General features: G+C 40.9%; 1 protein-coding gene and 1 long non-coding RNA gene across 2 annotated transcripts; both read left to right on the plus strand.

The window, feature by feature from the left end:
* The first annotated feature begins 6,762 nt into the window (after nt 1-6,762).
* On the plus strand, nt 6,763-9,285 carry LOC131878884 (protein trapped in endoderm-1-like). Its single transcript, XM_059225024.1, has 8 exons — nt 6,763-7,195; nt 7,412-7,523; nt 7,820-7,983; nt 8,041-8,230; nt 8,307-8,440; nt 8,690-8,816; nt 8,891-9,023; nt 9,079-9,285. The coding sequence occupies exons 1-8, from the start codon at nt 6,876-6,878 to the stop codon at nt 9,258-9,260; spliced, it is 1,362 nt and encodes a 453-aa protein (XP_059081007.1). The 5' UTR covers nt 6,763-6,875; the 3' UTR covers nt 9,261-9,285.
* A 388-nt stretch (nt 9,286-9,673) lies between these two features.
* On the plus strand, nt 9,674-11,458 carry LOC131878886 (uncharacterized). The gene is made up of 3 exons (XR_009373074.1): nt 9,674-9,763; nt 10,562-10,830; nt 10,931-11,458. It is a non-coding gene; the product is annotated as an uncharacterized LOC131878886 (long non-coding RNA).
* Nucleotides 11,459-19,946: the final 8,488 nt, after the last annotated feature.

Genomic DNA, 19,946 nt, shown 5'->3' on the forward strand with positions numbered 1-19,946 from the left:
CCCCCAAATGTTCCAAGTTTCGACGAACGTGCTTGACATAGCAAAGTGATAACAATCCAGTTTGAGCATCATTTTTTGACATACACAGACGTGCCTATGAGTAGATCGGTGGGTGGAGACATGAACTAAAATCAATATGGAAAAGGAGGGAAAGAGGAGGCTTTTGCAAATCAGTGATCGATTGTGAATGTTGGCGATGGTTGCTGTCTTTCAAACGCTCGTCAACTTTCAATTTCCATACAATTTGAATAAGTTGGTTTCTTTTTTTGCTCTGCTGAGGAAAAGACTTTGACATTGTGGAGGGACCAGTTCCACATTTGCTTGCAACCAGCCAAGTCACACAATGACAACATATGGGCTCGTGCAATTCATTCTTCTGTTGTATGTGCTGTTTCGTACAGTTGTCGTTAGTCTACTGTACGTATGCTCTTGTTTTCAGTATTTGTGACACTAATTTGAAGGGACCGAGCCAACTGTATCTTTTGATCTCAATAGACTTCAAGTAAAGTGGGTGTCTTATGACACTTCATTTTCCCTCAACATCATCACCACAGCGGTCCTCAAAATCCAATGGGGAGAACGCTCAGGGCAAGTTTCGAGGATCTTTGTAGTACACAATGCCAGGATTGGATTCTGGTCACCCTTGATCGACGATGAGGCCAAGGAACCACACGATCCATGATATCACTCACTACATGAGGAGAATAGAACACCTGGATGAGCGGACCCGGCTTGGAAATTGATTGATAACCCTCGAGTTATCAAGGTGCTAACCCTCGACGAGAATTCTTATCACACCCAAAGATGTGTGGCACTCTCGCCAGCCCTCAAAAGAATTGGTCCGTCTCTTGAGATCTGGCTAATCTTGTATGAAGCCACCAATTTGCACCACTTAGTTGTAGTGTGGAAGAAGAAGAGAGAGAGAGAGAGAGAGAGAGGTGCCATTGGCGAGAGATCCCTTGCTTCCAACGACTGCAGCAAAAGTTGGGAGGAAATGGTGCGATTGAGTGTCCCAGGAGACCTCCAGAGCTAACTCGCACCATTCACTGGAGCACTAAGAGGTGTTCCAGTGGAACCCAACACTAAGTGTGGCCACGGCGGTTCCAGTAGTTAAGACCAATGACCTGGAATAAAGTGTCCCTGACTTGGTGCACTTGGATTGGGGGGCCGTTCAATCGACTTCTCTCAACGTAACCAGACGGCAGCCCTGGAAGCCAATTTCCAGCCGGTTTCATTCAGGAAGTCCATTGGAAATTTCGAGTCCAAGCAAAAGTTGCCGTTCAAGGGAGTTCAAGAAGATTCATTGAAAGCTAAGGAAACAGATCAGGCGAGGCAAATTCGCTTAGATACGAAATAGATAGAAATTTGGTGTATCCTTCTCTCTCGGCCCTCTCGATCCGATTCATATTGAACAATGGGAAGGGAAATTCGAATGAAATTGCATCAACATTACATGTAAACACCTTCTCAATACAAACACTCTCTGATTGTCACCACCTTAAGAGTGGCCAATGAAATGGGTTAATCCCGTTCAAGCGAGGCAATGCCAACATCAATTGCCAATGGCAAGTTTTGACAGCCGAGAAGGAAGTCCTTTTTCCGGGGAGTTATTGTGCATTTTTTTTTGTTCAGAGCGAGGGCTCACTGAAGGGAAACACGCTGAGAACCAACAATTTGGAAACAATAGTTGGGCGAAGTGTTCCTCTAAGAGCCTTTTTTCAGCCTTTTGAAGATCCCCAGAATTGTGAATGTCATCAGATATTAAAGCATTGTTGAACAGGAGTGAAGCGACGCAGGTATCTTGAGTTGGATTCTTATCCCGTTGCCTCTGGTACAACACTGGAAAATGAGAATGAGTAGCTCGTCTGGCCTGAAATTTGATCAGAAAATTGTAACAAGTTCAACCTCAAAAGCGGGATTATCCTTCGTGAACCCCTTTCTCGCCTACGTCAGATCCTGCTACTCATTCATATGGCATTTGACACTTCAAACGATTCCAAATTTGATCACCTTTGATGGGATAAACTTCAAAATGGTTGGTTCACGGCGGGATTTGAAACCCGACCAGGCCAAGAGCGAGAATCTATCACCAATTCATAAAAATATATAGAGAAAAAAAAGATTTATTTCCTGCCTGAAAGGGGTTAACCTGGTGCTATGAAAGGATTACCCTGACCAGAATTATTCTTGTCGTGTTTAACAGAAGCTTTTTCTGGATAGTTGCGTGAGATAAAAGACCCTCACCCCATTACCAGAAAAGAATACACCACACCAGGCACCTTTCTTCGACGCGATGCCTTTGTTACTCGCAGAGACTCTACATTTAGACTCTACATTGTAACGTGGATGTCCCAATTCACTCATCTTTTTCCATGAAAGAGAACACAAAATAAAAGGTATATCAACAAAAATATGTCACCAAGAAACGAGCTGAACTACACACAAATCCAGTATACCTGGTCTGGAGAGTGCCTCCAAACGCCCTCCGTTCAGCCTCTTCCCATTCAAAGTTGAAGGCAGCCTCAGACAGCCTCATCCTCCTTCTCCTTTGACTTGACTTGGCTGAAAGAACAACTGTCTCTCACGAACCAGTCTAAACACAGAGTCACGTATGAGCAAAGTTTGCTAGCAAAGAACAAGAAAATATTTGTTCGAGGAGAGTTTCCTCGATGCAGCTCCAGGATTACGTGATAAGTTGTCGTTGTGTCCGTGTGTGTGTGTGTGTCCGTGTGTCCGTGTGTGTGTGTGTGTGAGTTCCAGGGGCCCCTCACTTCGTTTTTGACCAATTTGTTTTTCAACGAGCCAGATGCTCTGACAAAGGGTAGTAATTTGATGGGATCCCGGAACAACCGACTTTTGGGGCATTATTTCCTATATCAATTGGACCTGACCGGTGAAGGCGTGTTTGGAGGCCCTGTCACATCGTTGGATGGCCATTTGGTTTAGAGCAGGTTCATGACAAGAGATGCTGAAAAGTCTGCAAATTGGGAGAGAAAAGCAAAGAACCCCATGGATGTTGTTGGTTGCTCTTTCTTTCGCTTTCGAGTTTTGGAGATATCTCTTAGGCCAAAGAGAGCTTTGAGGGTTGCAATGACCTCTGAAGCTTGTAGCCCTCAGAATTGGGATTGATAAGAATTGGTGGCCAAGCAGATGAGATCTTTATTCTAATTCGGAGTTAAGCTGGAAGCGATCTATTGAATGGACCAGGATTAACTTATTAGTTTTCGCCTTCGCCTGCCCACCACAAGTTCATCTTGATGTACACAAAAGGTGTCAAAAAGTTATGTCATCTCGTCGTTTTGCAGATCTATTGATCAGGGTCCCATTCTAAGGGATAAAGAGAGATAGAAAGAGAGAGAGCTGTCAACTCGGGTTGAATGTTGATTTCACTATCAACAATGGTCACTTGGAAGAAGAAGTGTGTTTCCCACAATATCTGACACCTTGGCCTTCCATCTCTTGACAAAGCCCCAAAATAACCTGTGTAGAGAATGTACAACCAAGTAGAAAGTTGTTTATCGGAAATAAGTCTTTCATGTGTTTCATAGTACGTCATGATTCATAAAGACACCTTTCTAACATTCAACCTTGTTTCGTATGGCTGAGGTGCTGTAAGTAAATATACCTGACCTTTAGTTTCGGTTATCTGTTACACCATGCTTCGCAAATGGATCTCTGAGCACTCCTCATCAGAGAGGACTTCAGAACACTTTAACAATGAGCAAACAGCGAGAGGGAATATTCATTCAGATTGAGCCTTATCTTCGTTTCGTTAGTTCCTCTACAGGTGTTATTTATTGGGTTATCCTCCAATCTGGGGTCCTTCAGGTTGGCTGTGTCCTTCATTCGAGGAACATCGACAGACCCTGTTTGTTTATCAGGGAGTGACAATACAAACCAGAGGATTACCCAAGAATTATTTGTCGTCTTAGCACAGGATTTGTGTCCTTTCCGATCTAATTCAAAACAATCTATCAGATAACAACACCAGTACAGTACGTACTAGAAGAGCCAACGCACCAATCAAATCAGAATGAGGTGTGGTGTATTCAATGGGCAGAGGTCCAAATTAAGCAGAGAAGCGTGTATTTATTTATCTGGTCTCGTTGAACACCAACCCATCATTGAACACCACCAACTCACTTAATGGTATTTATTTTCAGTCTCAATATCATTTGGCAAATCCTCTGCCCTTTTTGGTTTCACTTCCTAACAATAGGCTAGGCTCTTTTCTGATATTCATCAGATATCTCTATTGCTTCCAAGCTTGTAGAACACTCTTGGGTTTCCAGATTTGACCAGGACTCATCACTCTGCAATGATGACTGAGTGGCATTAGATACAAATAATCAATGAATTTACTTATCATTTACTCCGTTTGAAAATATGAAAAATATAATATTGTAACCACTTATGAACAAACAATGATATCTTTGTCTTTTCAAAAAACAACCTGTTTCGATGTCAGTTTTAGGTATGAATATGCCATTTTAATGAACTTTTTGGTTATAACTCAAAAGTGAATAATGTTTCAAGTTGTAATTATTTACATGTACCAAAGATGAATTCACCTTAAAAAAAGTTACTTGTACTTAAAGATACACTCAAATCAAATGAAAGGACAAAAGACGAAAAATGTACTTCAATCCAAATCTTAATAGCAAATTCAAACTTAGCGGTAACATCACCATTGCACATTGTATTAGAGTACACATGTACTGCACAAAACACGTTCAACTTAAAACCGGATCTCGATATTCAGAGGTACTTAAGAACGGTAAAAATTGCCATGTCCATATATGTATGTAGGTATCAATACCCGTTGGCTCATCATCGCCTCAGTGCTGCCGTATTCACCCTATTGGGTCGAAAAGGATTATGTTGTCAACAATGTTGAACATCTGCTAATTTCTGCAGCTCTTCAGTGCACACAATGAGCTTATATCTCCACGTACACTAGAAAGAGGATCTCTCAGCTCAGCTCATGATGGCTCCAAAGGCAGTAGAAACAGCCCAACCACACTTCACCTTCAGCACTTTTCTACCGTTTAGCTTTGTGCCACAATGCATCATGGCGATTCTGATCATTTATCGATTTTCCGATTACGTTCAGTACGTACGTATATGCCTTAGCAATCGAGTGGAATCGCCCACCAAGCCATAACTGCCAAATGGGAATAGGTTAGTTGGTCTCTTTGCAATATTGCAAGTTTCCATTGGATAAGTAAGATGTTCGCTCCTCCATAAGTTTTCGCCGAATCAATGGGAACGTGCGTGCTTCCAGATCCTGATTCAATGAACCAAACTTAATAACCGCAAGATCTGAGTTCATGATCCCTCTCAGCACAGACAAGAACGACATGGAGAAATAAGTAGTACTGTGCCCGGCAGTAAGCCGGTAAATACGCCAATGATGTCTCCCCCTTGAAATACTACCCGACCAACGTCACAATGTGCATCGTGCACTCAACAATTTTATGGGATGACATCGAATGAAATCATGCTTATTACTAAATCACAACAATACGCTTGGCCAAAAACTTGTCACCACAACTTTGAGGCAAAATCCCGTCAATGAAAATTAAATGTCTTGCTTAACAGCCATCTCGTCCGCATCGGGCACCTTTTGCATGAGTGTGACCAAGACAAAACGCTGGCCGGGTTCTTGCTTTGTGGTTCTGTCTCGACTTCATCAGAACACACAACAAATAGGATGAAAAGAGCCTGCTGAACTAAAGCTTATTTTCAATCAGTCAATCCGCTTTGGTGAAAAGCCAAAAAATCAGCTGCCTTTCATTTCCCTGGAAAGTGCTTGCATGCTCTCAGGGATGCTCTTTTCCCTCATAATTTTGGTAGAGCAGGTACGAATATTTCTTTCGTATCTTTATTCCTTTTCAGATTTTTCAGTTTGCTCTCGAAAATATGCTATGCAACCCAAAAAGTATAGACATGAAGCAAAGAAACCCTGAAGTGAATTTTCCCTTGTTCCAATCTAATGGAACACAATGGGAAAAGTAAGGGTAAAGCCTCAATTACGTCCTTTTTCCCCAAATGGAACCGGAACAGAGCAATATATACACACACTCACTCAATTGTGTTCCCATTTCTTTTCGCCCCCAAATCAAAAGCACAAAGAGCTTTGCCACAACTGACGATAACCCCAAATCCGTGCTCCTACCTCAACATACCCTATACATTAACAATTCCCTGTCTTTAACCAAAAAGACTTCTGACATAAAATTGTTGCTCGCAAGTTGTATCATCACATCTGCTTGGATTTTGTTACGTATTAAGCAACAAGTAGCCTTGCCCGTCACTTGTCACTGCTTCCTCCCACACTTGAACTTTGGCTTTATCTGTTGAATTTCAAGGGCCTTCGATGGCGTTATCCTGACATCGAATTTTGATCCGCTCTCATGGCCCTCTCTCTTCAGGCGAATTTGCGGGGCTCTGAGGGCCATTCGAAATTGCATTCCGTTTTGTTGATCTGTTTGAAATGCTAAAAAGGGGCTCGAAATCTAATTGCAATTAAGGGGTATGACGTCCTCACCTTCCCATGGCTTTTCATAGAAACAGTTGCTTTATAAAAGATGGTTAGTATGATGAGAGACTGTATAACTCTAACCAAGGGGCCTAACAAATCGATCTGGCTTGGGATTTGCTTGCTCTCTCTCTCTCTGTCTCCCTGTCTCCCTCTCATTCTGGCATTGCTCGAGTTTACGGATTTGTAGCCCGCAAAAAGTGAATGAAAGCCATGAGGAGCAGGCAGCATGTACAAGAGAACGAGAGGATCGAGGCCAATGAACAAGGCTCTGTCTACCTCTAAGTAAACATGGAGCGATCCTGACACACTGAGCCCCAGCCTCATTAGTGCAATGGAGCTGTCTGAGGTGACTCTGGAAATTGACTTGGATTCCCTCTTGGCCCGTGATGTCAAATTGTACCCTTCAAGTTTACCCAAGACTGCAGTTTTGGTTGGATTCATTGCAGCCATTGCCTTCAGTGTGGTGGGTAGTGTGCTTAATCTGGTGACCTTGTACACGTTTTGCAGTTGCAAGAAGCTCAGGCAGCATTCCACCACCAGTTTTGTGATCTCATTGACAGTGTCAGACTTGTTATATTGCGCTTTCTGTCTCCCGGTTACCGCCGACACTTTTGCTCATTGCCAAATATGTCACGTGGAATGGCTTTGTCGGTGAGTCAATCAAAATTTAAACCAAAAATCAGACAAAATACTAGACATAGCAATTACAATATTAAAGGTTAATAAGGTATACTGTGTTTAGCCTCATCATTAATCATTATCAATCCGCCTCTGAAAAAGTTTTGAAGCAGATTTTAATCCCCAGATAAATAATGAATACCTACCCACAAGAACTGAGTGAAGAAGGACCTGTTTGTTCCTTTACAGATTGTATGCTTTCGCATTTTATTGGAATATCACAGCAATGATGTTGAATCAATGTGCGGTGGCCTTCAATCGATACATTACCGTGTGTTTCCCAGTCAAGGCACCTATCAAGGTGAGATGGAAACTCAGATCAAACCGAGTGACGAGAAAATAAACACAGTACTTTCTTGAACGCGTTTTGGGGTGAAAGGCCAGATAAATCTTACGAGACCGCTTCAATTAAAGATGATAATCCTTCCATTCAAGGTCAACTGCGCCATAAAGATTTGTGAGTTTAAATGACGCAAATGGCTCAAGAATTCGAAGTGGGAGTTTTCATAAGAATAACTTTTCTCAGCTTAAAATTCACTTGCAATCATCAAATTTGGATAACTGAAGCATAAAGTGCACTGCTCTACAATATTTCAGTTCACTTTGAGGAACAATCTGATCCTCATCTTTGTCACGTGGTTAATACCATTTGTCTGCCTTCTCATGCCCTTAACGAACACGTGGGGTTCCTTGGGTTTCGATGAGGGCACTGGAACTTGTACCTTTGCGGTGGAACCAGGACATGGAACAATCCCTAGAAGGTAAATTTAATATTCAGTTCCATTATTGGCTCTCAGCCATTTGTTTCTAATTTCCAGGGTGTACTTTGCCATCGGTTTGGGAATCCCAACCCTGATAATTCTCTTCTGTTACGTTAACATATATCTAACTTTTAAGCAATCCAGTCAGAGAATTAGGGAACAGGAGAGTGGAAATTTAAACTCGTCTCATGTAGAGAGCTCGGCACACAGCCCTTCATCTCCTCCCTCCGAAAAAGAGGATTATGAGGTAAGTGAGCACAGAACCCGATAAATCATTACCAATTTCAATATTCGATTCCGAATTCAACCCCACATGTATTCAGATGCTGGAAGTAGCTAATGCCACTCTTAGTGGAACCAATCAAGAAGAAACCAATAGATTGGAAAGATTGTTCCAAAGGGAAAATAGAAGGGCGAACTCTCTCAAGGGCCCAGTCAAGAAAACAATTCTAAAAAGGTGAAAACTTGTGATGACAAGTCAATTTGCATTTTCGTTATGTCAGTACGTGCGTGATGCTTGTGGAATTGCGTTTCCGTTTTGCCTATTTTGTGCCTTTGTCCCGTTTATTTCTTCTTTCTCTCATTTGAAGTCTTTTCGGGGATATCAAAGCCTTTCTTATCCTGTCAACAAATACTGACATCGTCTCTACATTCAATGTGACAAAGATGAGTTTGAAATTGTACCCCTTCTTGTGACAACTTTCAGAAGTCTGACCGAGAGCAGAATCCCTGTACAGGGCCGTGAAAATAAATACATGTCTTTTACCGGTTCCACTTTAAGCATAGAGAGTCCCCTGAAGAACTCCATGCCAAATCAGCGCCGTTATAGCGAGGTGAGTGGCAATCGATTTTTAAATCAAATTTATGTTGCTTGACTTGAAAGTGTCGATTGATTCTCGTTTTTTAGGCGGTAACTGTCAGAGCCAAAGAGCGGGAATTGCGACGAGAAAAGAACGAACAACGAATAACTACGACACTTTTTGCCATTTTTGTCGCATTCATCACCTGCACAGTTCCTCCAGCCTTTGTCCTATCCATTGGTAAGCACTCCTCCATCCCCAAGCTCATGGTCAAGTTAACAACTGATTACTTTAGATCCCGAGGCCAAAAAGTTTCCCAATTGGCACATCCCATCCTACATTTTCGGCTGGATGTTTGGCGTGGTCAATCCAATCATCTACGTGGCCTTTAATCAAACGTACCGCGAGGCCTTTCGCGTAACACTCTCAGCGTTGATTGAAAAAATATCCAAGCCATCTCCAGCCAATCAAGTCTAAGAAAATAAATGAAATGGTGCCTCTTGCCTCCCTGTTCTTGTTGACTTTTGACGGGTTTGCGGAATGCAGCAGAGTGGCCAAAAATAGACCGTCACAAAGGCGACTCTTTAATTTGTCACCTCCTTTGAGTTCAACGCCGATCGCATCTCAATTTTCTCTGAACGGATGTACGGTACAGCAGTGTCACCTCCTTTGAGTTCAACGCCGATCGCATCTCAATTTTCTCTGAATGGCCAGGGGTTCCTCTTGCATCTGTCTTTATCCAATATCACCCGATCCTGGGCTTCTCTGGTGTCTCTCTCTCTGTGGTTCTTTCGCTTCAAGTCGTCTTTGCCGCCTCCGGCCGCCAAAAATTCTCGCCCCTCGCTCTCACCTCGCTCCATAACAAGCTTTGTGGTTTGGGTATGGCCGCTCGCTATGGTAACCCAGCTGACTTTGGTCTCTTCAGGCAAAGCGCAACTGTTGAAGGTGTCATCTTTCTCAAGAGCCCATTCTTTTACCCTGTAAGATTTGGATATAGTCAGGATTGGCGGATATACTTACGTAGTGATCTAGGCAATCAGAGGAGGGGAAAAAGACTTGCCAAATTTCTGGGAACTGATAAGAAGCTCAGGAACTGTTCGACTTGATCTTGATATGGAGAAAATCCAGCTTTTCCCGGGTATCTATCTCCCTCCCTCTCTAAAGAGAGTCTCCAGATCCTTTCAGTGTCAATATTATGGTGGCTAATTTTGCAGTCAATATTTGACAAAGAGATAAATCTCCGAGGGTGAGAAAAGTGTAGGAATAAGGACACAAAAGGGCTTGAGGTCAAATCTCACAGCTTAATCCGACAGGGACTTAAGCCAACAAATTTGAGAGGAAGACAACTCTGTCCTCCGGGGAAGGATCGATGAAGACGATGTGCGTGGAAATGGGGTCATAGCTTCTATTTTCCACCAATGGTTTCCCTCTTTCCTTGCGTCTCTTATCTTCAACTCAGTGATCTCAAGAGTTTTCGTAGTTCGAAAAAAAATCATCGAGGAAGATTTTTTCTTGAGAAGTTTTAAGATTTGATATTTTGGCAAATACATTTTCCCCCAAGATCTTGGTAGTTGATGTCTTCAACCTAAGCTGAAAGTCTTCTGTAGTAGGAGTAGAGGAGTAGGAGTATATCTTTTCCAAATAAACTGGGCAAAGAGGGAGGAGCTGAACAAAGCGGGTTCTGATTCTGGAAACTCAAGAGGTATTTTTCTTCCTCCAACTTGAAGGGAGAAAATGTTTTCTTTGATTCTAATGTGCTTTGTCATCACATTTTCCAGCATTCCCGGACAAGCTCCGTGGACTAGTTGAGCATGGTTGCGCCCTTCAAAGCTTCTGAGGCCAAGAACCAGCTCCTTAGAAGTCCACAGCGGTTGGAATTCGAAAACTTCCCCCCCGAGTTGATGTTTTCTCACTCCTGGCCGGTTCACAGACAAATGCCGAAGCTTTCTGCCGGGCTTTTAGTGCTTGTCGATGTGAGCGAAATCTCGGAAATCAAAGTGGGCGGGTCCAAGAACTCCTGATTGCTATCGGATCAAAATAAAGTGTGGTACGACAAAGGTTGTTAAGTAAAACATGCCATGGATAAGGGCATTTGGTAATAGCCTATCGGGAGCCTTGGGGTTTCTCCCGTCATTTCTTCATTTCAGACACTTTCACCACCGGGCACGTCGACTAACTTTGATCTCCCCGGAAAGTTGCTCGGACACTTGGTCTAATATTGTGAAAGCTTCTGGCAAATTCAATTGAGCCTCACTCTTGACACAATGACGACGAACCTGTGGTGCCAATTGGATCCCCAGCATGGAATGGTGACCCCTTTGGTCCATCATTAATTCTATCCCTTTGTCATGTGGTTAATCCTCCTCCTCCTCCTTCTCCTGTTCTTATTGCTCTGTCCTACTCAAGCGGGTGGGGTCTCTGACCAAAGTAGTCATTTCTCTAGATAATGCGAACAAATATGAAGAGGTCTATTGATTAATCATAAATTCATGGACGGAAAGAAATCTCTTAACAGATAATGAACCGCTTCCCAAAGTGGCTATGTCGATCAAGGAATACATGTATGAGACGCCATAATGGCTGAGCGAATTGGTGCCTCCCGGGCTTTGCGCTCATTTAAATATTGCACTGGTAATCACATCACCACCTTGAGCATGAAGCAAATAATCAAAATCTTTGAAAGACGATCCTGGGTAGTTTTGAGGCAGCCAAGATTCGAAGGCGTTATTACTTCCTGAACAAATAAAAATGTACACGTTCGTTTGCCAGTGATATTTTCATAAAAGCAAGTAAGTCAGGAGTATGAGTCTTTGAATGAGGATCATCATTCTCGCTTGCGCACATTGTGGGTGATGCAAATGAGCTGAAACAGCCTACAATTTAGGAAGCCACAGGGAACAAGACAAGAAGCTGAGATCGATGTGATCCTCCACTAAGTCTCCTGAGCTTGTGAAGATGACGAACACCATCATTGCACACCGCTTTGATGTTATTGTTACCACTGCCGGGATGGGTGGAGGCGAAAAAAGACCCCGAAGGGAATTCTCCATGGCTCTGAAGATGGGGATGACAAGTGTTAATATTCTTGCATAATCTGACGACGACGACCCGGTTCCAATCAGCAGTTCCGAAGGCCCATTATGATGGAAATGCAGGAGGAATTGATTCTCAAGACTCGACAAGTGTATTACTGAATCGCGATTGTCCATCCAACAGAGAGAAAAAGATAGAGCAAGGGAAAAAATGTCTGGCAAATTGGCTCCAATTTCCGAAATGGAGGGAAACTGCCACTGCCTCTATCTAGTTGGTCGATTGAATGGTGGGATGGTTGAAGAGGGAGCGAACCGGGAATGAGAGAGAGAGAGAGGGAGAGAGAGGGAGGGGGGAGGGAGAGAAGAAAATATTCCAGATTTCCTCCACAGACAGTACCGGTCCTCTTTGTGAGTGTGTATGTGTGCACAAAATTTTGAAGATCAAAACCTGCCATATTTTGTGCCTTGTTTGCTTCAGTTCAGCATGAATTATTTTAATTTGGAACTAACACTTTTTGGAAAGCTTGACCCAGGCAGTTGAACTTCATTAAAGATTTGAGTTTGAAAAAAAGAGACGTGTTGTGCAGGAATTTTAGCCAGCCTGAGTGGACCGTTGATGTTATCAATTTGTCTCAAACTTGAAAAACCTAGCTTGAAATGGAAATTGCTACAAAGGCAAACTTATTTGAAGGTCAGGAGTGCCTTCCCGCGGCAGAAATATCTTGATTCAAGGAATACTTCCCAGTCTAGAAAGATCAATGGCGATCCTGAAGATGCCAAGCAAGCAAGCAAGCGAGCGAGCCTGGAGTCCAAACTGTTTGAAGATGATTGCCTTTTTAAGACGGCCCAACTTTGTCTGAATATTCAAGCTGACTGTCACTGCTAGACAAAGTGGAGTCAATTTTTTGACAACACCTTTCATGTTCCTGGGGGTAAATATTGTGAAACTTTGCTTCTTTGTTGAATGTGATAGAGTCAGGGCGTAAAAGTATGGATGGATGGGCTTTGTGATGGAAAGAAAGTAAAAAGAAGAACTTACTGCAAGTATGCATTTGCCCATAAAATCTGAAGCGATAACGTGACAAAGTTTATGACATGTTGCATCAAAAATTTCTTGCATGAATTGTCTCGTCACCAAAGTTGTCTAAAAGATCCAATTGAAATTGACAAAAAATGTAACGGAAACCACGGATAAATGTCACGGCGTTTACTTTTTGAAAAGGAGCACAAACAGATTCATGAAGGAACAAAAACGGGTGGAAGAAAAAATGTAAAAGAACATCAAAAAGGGGAAAATACTTACATTGTAAGCTTTCTATTCTGCTTAATCATTAGAGCAGGTATTATTTCTCACCTAAACTGAGCTAGGATCCCAAGGCAAAAGAGTGAAGTGTGCTAGGCTTCTAACGAAACCATTTACGGCTTCTTTGAACAAAAACAGGGTGAGTCATGGTGTTTTTCAATGCTTTTGCCACAGAACAGAGCAACAGGTTGGTGCTTAAGTAAAGTATCAATCAACTGTTTCAAGGCATCAAGTCTCCTACTTGATATTGTGACCATTTACTGCAACAAATTGCGTTTGAAAATTTAAGAGATGTAATCTTGAAGGGTTATGCAAAAAGCAAACTTATCAAACCATTTGCCTATCAATAATTTTCCGATGGGATTCTCTTGTTTAAGGTTAAGTGGGAAAATAAAACTCTGTGCTTCGTTCCGGGAAAACAGGTCAAATATTCCTTTGGTTCTTAATTTTTACTATTCGCATTTTGTTGATGTTGGAATCGAAACGTACCTGCTATTACTTCCTCTCCCAACTAAAGAATCCGAACGGAATGTAAAATAAGTTTTCACGCAACCTAGCAACTTTATTTTCAATTTGACAGAACGACACATTTTAGGCGATTACAGTCATATTTCCCGAAATAAATATACCCATTCCTTTCTTTTCCGTTTTTTACAATTATTCTGATTGAGAGCGAAGAATGTTACATTAAAACAAACTTAAAAACAATTTTACCTCAAAATTTAATCAGCGGATTTAAAGGGAATAGAAAGACACGCTTTTAACCATTTCTTGAGAGCCTTTTTACAACTTCAAAAGTTGTAACTTTAAATGGCTCATTTTACGCTACTATATTGAAAAAAAGGTTTATAATGCTTAATCAGCAGTCGTGCCTTTCTGTGGTTCAATTCCACGTGATCCAATGGGTCCTTAGCACTATTGAAAAGACGGGTCGATTTTACAATTAAATAATGATTTCATCCTATTATTTTCAGCGGACCCCAATTGTTCATTTCTGTTTCTGAACGAACTCTTTGTGCCTAATTAGCTGGTCCAAGTTCCTCGATCCTCGATCCATTCTGACATTTGTTCGCGTCCCCTGGGAAATTTCCAACCATTGGTCATTTAGTCATTGTAGTTATTCTCTGACACCAAGACTGCCTTCTTACTCATCTTGGAAGAAATTAGCCACACCTGGTTCGCCTCCAATTTGAGTAATTGCTGGCATGTGTCACAAAAGTTATCCAAAAAGGGTCAAAGTTTACCGCATCCTCTCTATTTAATTGCCCTTCACTTCCGCAACGACAACCACTGGGATCTTGTAGATGTAGATTCCATCTTGTTGAGGATATTTGATGGTCCATTTCCCAATGTTTAATGGGCTAAATCAAACATCTAGACTTGAATTTCCAAAGGATTCATATTCAAAGGGGGGCTGGGCAGTCACATGTCACACATTTCGAGGTTACGTGAGAGTTGATATTTTCTATTCGATAATGTAAAATTTAGGGTGATGGAAGCATGGACCACGTGGAGGGATCAGTTAATGAGTGGATGTTTAGGACGAATCTCGAATCCCTTCCATCAACCTAAACCATCACAATGCCTTAAGTTTTCATTTGATTTTTTGCGTGGTGCAGAAATCAAAGCAGTTAATCTGATTCAGTTTGATTGCTAATCGGCTTTTTCAGACAACAATTACCTTTTAACCTCAACTAAAATGGACGCTTTGTATTAGGGAAGAAATCAGCAGTCTCTTGCCTGGCAAAGAGGGCATAACGAGAAATGTTGCGCAAAGTCAGCTGATGTGTAACATATTCCAAATATTTACTCTGAAATATAACTTAGAACTCTCAAAAAGTATAAATATAATTTTCTTTCCAAATGAGCAAAGTATATTCTCGACCCCTATTCATCACTTAAAACTTCTACCATATTGGGGTTTATTTAAATTTAATTTTGTTAAAGGAAAAATGTTTCCAGATCCACTTTCCTTGTCAACTCGGAAACAATATTTTACAACTCTATCAGCCATTGATTTCCGAACAAACGAAATTGCATTATTCTTTGATGTTCATGGCGAGTTGCCACAAATGCTTGTTCCAACCGCATGGACCAGTTCCAAAAACACAATCGCCTAGGCAAGTACCAAACAGACCAAGACGAAGAGTTTCTGTTTTGAGCCATATTTTAGGAGATGTTATCGTGGACTCGCATCTCGCATGGAATTCTCACCATCCTATGTTCAAAAACCAGAAGGATGAGCTTGAAAGGCCACTTTAACACAGTGCCTACGATAACTTTCAGAAAAGGGATCCCTGTTGTCGGACAGAAACAACAACACAATCCACAAATATATGCTCACTTTGCTCTGCGCTACGTGTTGTGAAAAAGGTCTCTTTTGGGAAGAATTTCATTTCAAATAAAAATTGCTTCGTTTGAAGTCTGTTTATGTCGTTTTGGATATTCCCATGGGGAACAGGCACTGGAGTGGGCGAGAGCTAGAGCCAAAAGGAGAAACTACAAGTCTTACTAGATGGGCTCGTTCTGGAACACGGAACAGGTTTCTGTCACGGACGGAAACCATCACTTTCAAAGTGTTAATTCGTCTCATGGTTAAGAAATGGAGGCAAATTAGCAAACGGAAAGAGGACTGTTCATAACCACCTGGCTTATGAAACACGTGAGGATTCTAGGGTTTCTATTTGATAAGAAAGGATGTCTCTTTGAGCATTAATCCTTGATTTGAGAGGATCTTCAAGTCAATGCTTGTTGAAAGAGGGGCAAAATTTTATGCTTGACTTGACAGTCTAACTTGGGTTAGAAACCATCAATGTACACCCCAAAAAGCCCTGAAACGACTGAAATGGGAAATGCTTTCAAGTTTGATAAGTAAGAAGGCAGTGAGTTGAAGCATGCACTATTTTTTAGATGTATTTTTGGAATGCACTTTTTGAAACATTACATGTTGGTCAACACTTACTTTATCAAATCTCAAAAAACGCTCAACAGGTTGCCAAAATATCAAAAAGTTGCAAAAAGGGACGCAGAGGGACAAGGTTAGACATTTGAAGTAAGATTCATAAAAATCAATAGTGTGTCATTGATCCTTGCTCCATGCAAAGATGGCCATGATGGCTTTCGCCTCAAAACCTGTGAGACAATGGAACAAAAAGAATTTCTGCTCGAACCAAATATTTACTTAAAGTAAACATGATCCATGGACAAGAGGTTTTAGCTCAATTCTGTTTGCCACATCCCAAGATTTCTTGGCTACCCGGCGGCTTGGTCTAAGGGGCGTGGCAAAAACCGAAAGAAGTGCGGTTGAATTGTGAGTTTTAACTCCTTCTTGTGTGTTAAATGTGGTTTTGTTTCCCAACGTTTTCTTGTAAACCCTTAATACAAAATGTCTGACCAATGCACTATGGACTACGAATATGTTACATCGTTGCCTAGTGTGAACTATTTGTGAGCCAATATATTACCCTTAATTTCTGTAGTGGGTCAAGTTGTCCCTTGGGCCGAATTGTCCACTGGGACGAATTAAGATTTCTTAGTCAATATGTTGTGTTTAGTTATTGCACTGGATCGAATTGTCCTGTGGGTCGATTTGAGTTGCCAGCTTGGTCGAGTTGTCCTCGAATCAATAAAGATCAATTTTCGACCATTAGATGTTGCCCATTTATCCCGATGACTCTATGCAGGGACTCTAAAGAGAGGAAACGACACGGATTTCCCCTCACCGCCAACTTAGGCCATTGCGTTGAATCAAGACATTAACTCCAGTATGAATAAAACAAGATTATCCGTACTGCATAGTACATTAAGGTGTTTTTAATAAAATAATGATCTCCTTGATATACAACTCCGCCCATATACTAAATATTTCTAAATTAATCTTGAAAGGCAGAAGAATAATGAACATAAAATTAATCAAAAACAATCAAATTGTTTTTCGATTGAAATTGGTGAAATATTGCGTAAAATTGGCTCAAAACCACACATAGATAGAAAATCATCAAGAGTCATTTTATTGATTGATGGGTAATGTACACTGACAAAATATAAAAAAATGTATGGAATAAGCAATAAAAGTGCATGTACATAAATGTTAACATATTAGAATATCTTGGATGGACAATTGATAATTTTGTCTAAACCCACACATTTGACAAAAACATCAGGCGGCATTGGTGAGAAATGAATGAGTTATCTTTTTGTAGAGTTTAAATTTCTACTTATTAGGAAGTTTGCATAAAAGGCAGGCATTATTTAAGGGGCACAAAGAAATATGAAAGTACAGTAGACAAGATCTCAATTTGCACTTTGGACTCCAATAAATTGTTTTTCTTGCACAAGCATCCAAAATACCAAAATAGTCAAATAAAACAGGTGCCATATCTCGTAAAATTATTATTTCATGATTATGAAGCATCCAAATGAGTTTAAAGAACAATATGTTGCTCAGAGCTACAGTATGTCTACTTTTGGATTGAGGACCATTCCTAGAGTAGGAACCATAGAATCATAACAAATGCGTCAAATTACTTGAAATTTGGTCAAGATGTGTCTGAAAGAATTTTCTACAAATAATATTTTTGGCAAAAGAGAATTTATTGATTGTGTTTTGAGCAAATTCTTGTTTTATCAAGAAAACCTAATTAGCGCTTTTCAGTTGTTGTACTTTAAGACATGTTTAAAGTCATTTTAAGTTTATCTGAATGCCTGGTTTTAAGCACATACCATCAATGGTTACGAAAATGATATTAGTCACATATTTTGTTCAATAATTATGCCAATAACTGACATTCAAAAATTTCAGCGGCAAAAGTTTAGGCCTTACTTGGCGGGAAAGGTTTGGTGATCACAAAAAGGTGGCGTTTCCTTGCTTTAGTGTCCTTGCTCTATGTAACAATGATGAGCAAGAAATGACATGAACCACAAAATTGCTTTCAATATTTTTCCTCCTGTTTGGTGTAAAGTGTCTTGACAGAAAGCCTTCTACGCCGTTATGATAACTATCTTCAAAGATATCATATGCATGTTGAATTTTTATACTTTCAAGCAAGGTTATATCGAGCAAAATAAAAACTTAAAGAAGAGCCTTATAATGATATTTGATAAGGAAAAGTTGTGGGGATACCTTTATTCCAGATTACTATACTTTAGAGAATCCTGGTTTTTTTTCTTAAGTGTGCCAGTCACCAAGCTAAAGCTCTGTTGGAAAATATTGGGACAACATTGATGACTTTAGTCATGGAGGCCCTGGATGTTCAATTGATGTCCCATCGTGTCCAATTTGTCTGTCTTGAATAACTAGCCCATATTGTCATGGTCGCAAAATTCATTCATGGGGGTGTCTATGAAGTCATTCAAGCGGTGGGTCTTTCTTTTAAGAAACTAGTTCAACTATTTGTGTACCATCTTTGACAAACCCCATGGGAATAACCTGTTTTGGGTTATAGTCTTAAGGCTAAATTTAGACCTGGTAACTTACCATCACAAGATTTTCTTGATCACAACACATTCCTAATGGGTGTTGGGCTTGCAAAAGGACCAAAAATGTTCCATTTTTTGAGTCTTATCTGGATCTATGGTCGTTAAAAAGTGAACTTTGAGATGACAGCTGTCAAGCTGCTCTACATACTCTAGCGCATAGACCACTGAAAATTATGGTCGTATCTTGATGACCAAGACTAGTCATCAGGGTTGCACCATTAGTCTTGCCATGTTGCAAGCTTGCCCTGTCCATAGCTCTCTTGAAGCTCAAGAAAACGCAATTTTCGACATCTTGGATAACAAATCGGACCAAAGTTTCTACAGACAGCCTAAAGGTAATTGCGGCTGAATTGGCTTTTTTATGACTAGCATTGGTCAAGGTACGTCCATAATTTTCAGTGGTTTATGGCTAGCATTATCCATGGAGGCGTTAGACCAGATATGAATTGGCTTGCTTGTTCATGGCACAAGTCTCTCATCATCTCTCATGGACCTGTCTGGGGCCAATTTAACAGTTTGCCTCCAATTATTGAATGATTAATTCATGTCCAAACGGGTTAGATAATACAATTTCGGATTTAAATGGTATTTAGGAAGCAAGCATGTTTGTGGGATGCTTTTATTAATCATGGAGTCCATTTGGGTGAGCCCTTTCCAACCCAGCCCAACTAAGACTATTGCATTGAACCATTATTGCTTAAGTCCCTTCCTTGTGGGGGTCAGATGAATGGGTCTTACAATGTGGCACTTAGTTTATCATAAACGCAACCTAATAGATAAACAGTTTCTGTGGATTCAAACTATGAACATCTTTTATTTCAACCAAAAAAATCTTCAAAAGTTACAATGGTATGCTACGCCATGGATGAAAGGCAAACAAGGCAAACTCCAGTGTATGCAAGCTGCTGAACTGTCATCTCAGAGTTCATTTTTTAACGACCATAACTACTACTCAATGACCCGCCCTTGGGTTGACCTCACCACCATTTTGTCAAACCATTTCAAAAAGTTGGCCCACCTGGCCCGTCCCCTCACACTGGATTAGAGTCATTGAAGATGGGGACGGGCCAGGTGGGCCAACTTCTTGAAATGGTTTGGCAAAATGGTAGTGAGGTCAACCCAAGGGCGGGTTATTGAATAGTAGTCACACACAATGATTTATTTATAAGCGAATTTCACTTCAGATTTCATAGGTCCAGGGCACCGTCGCTTCAAATTTAGCCCTTTCAATGTCTCACAGAAGTTGATTTTTAGGGTGACTATGTGTCCAGGGTAGAGCCGTCCTTGGCTCAGACATTTCACTTTCCATTGTAATGTTTATGTTTTATAACGTAACTTTCAATGCTTGGC

This window comes from Tigriopus californicus, chromosome 4, assembly GCF_007210705.1.
Source record: "Tigriopus californicus strain San Diego chromosome 4, Tcal_SD_v2.1, whole genome shotgun sequence".
NCBI classification, from domain to species: Eukaryota; Metazoa; Arthropoda; class Copepoda; order Harpacticoida; family Harpacticidae; genus Tigriopus; species Tigriopus californicus.

Bases quoted from the DNA above. Each gene is read 5' to 3' on its own strand.
- LOC131878884 (XM_059225024.1), top strand. From the start codon at position 6,876: ATGGAGCTGTCTGAGGTGACTCTGGAAATTGACTTGGATTCCCTCTTG. The intron at 7,196-7,411 runs GTGAGTCAATCA...GTTCCTTTACAG, and splicing joins CACGTGGAATGGCTTTGTCG to ATTGTATGCTTTCGCATTTT. The intron at 8,817-8,890 runs GTGAGTGGCAAT...CTCGTTTTTTAG, and splicing joins ATCAGCGCCGTTATAGCGAG to GCGGTAACTGTCAGAGCCAA.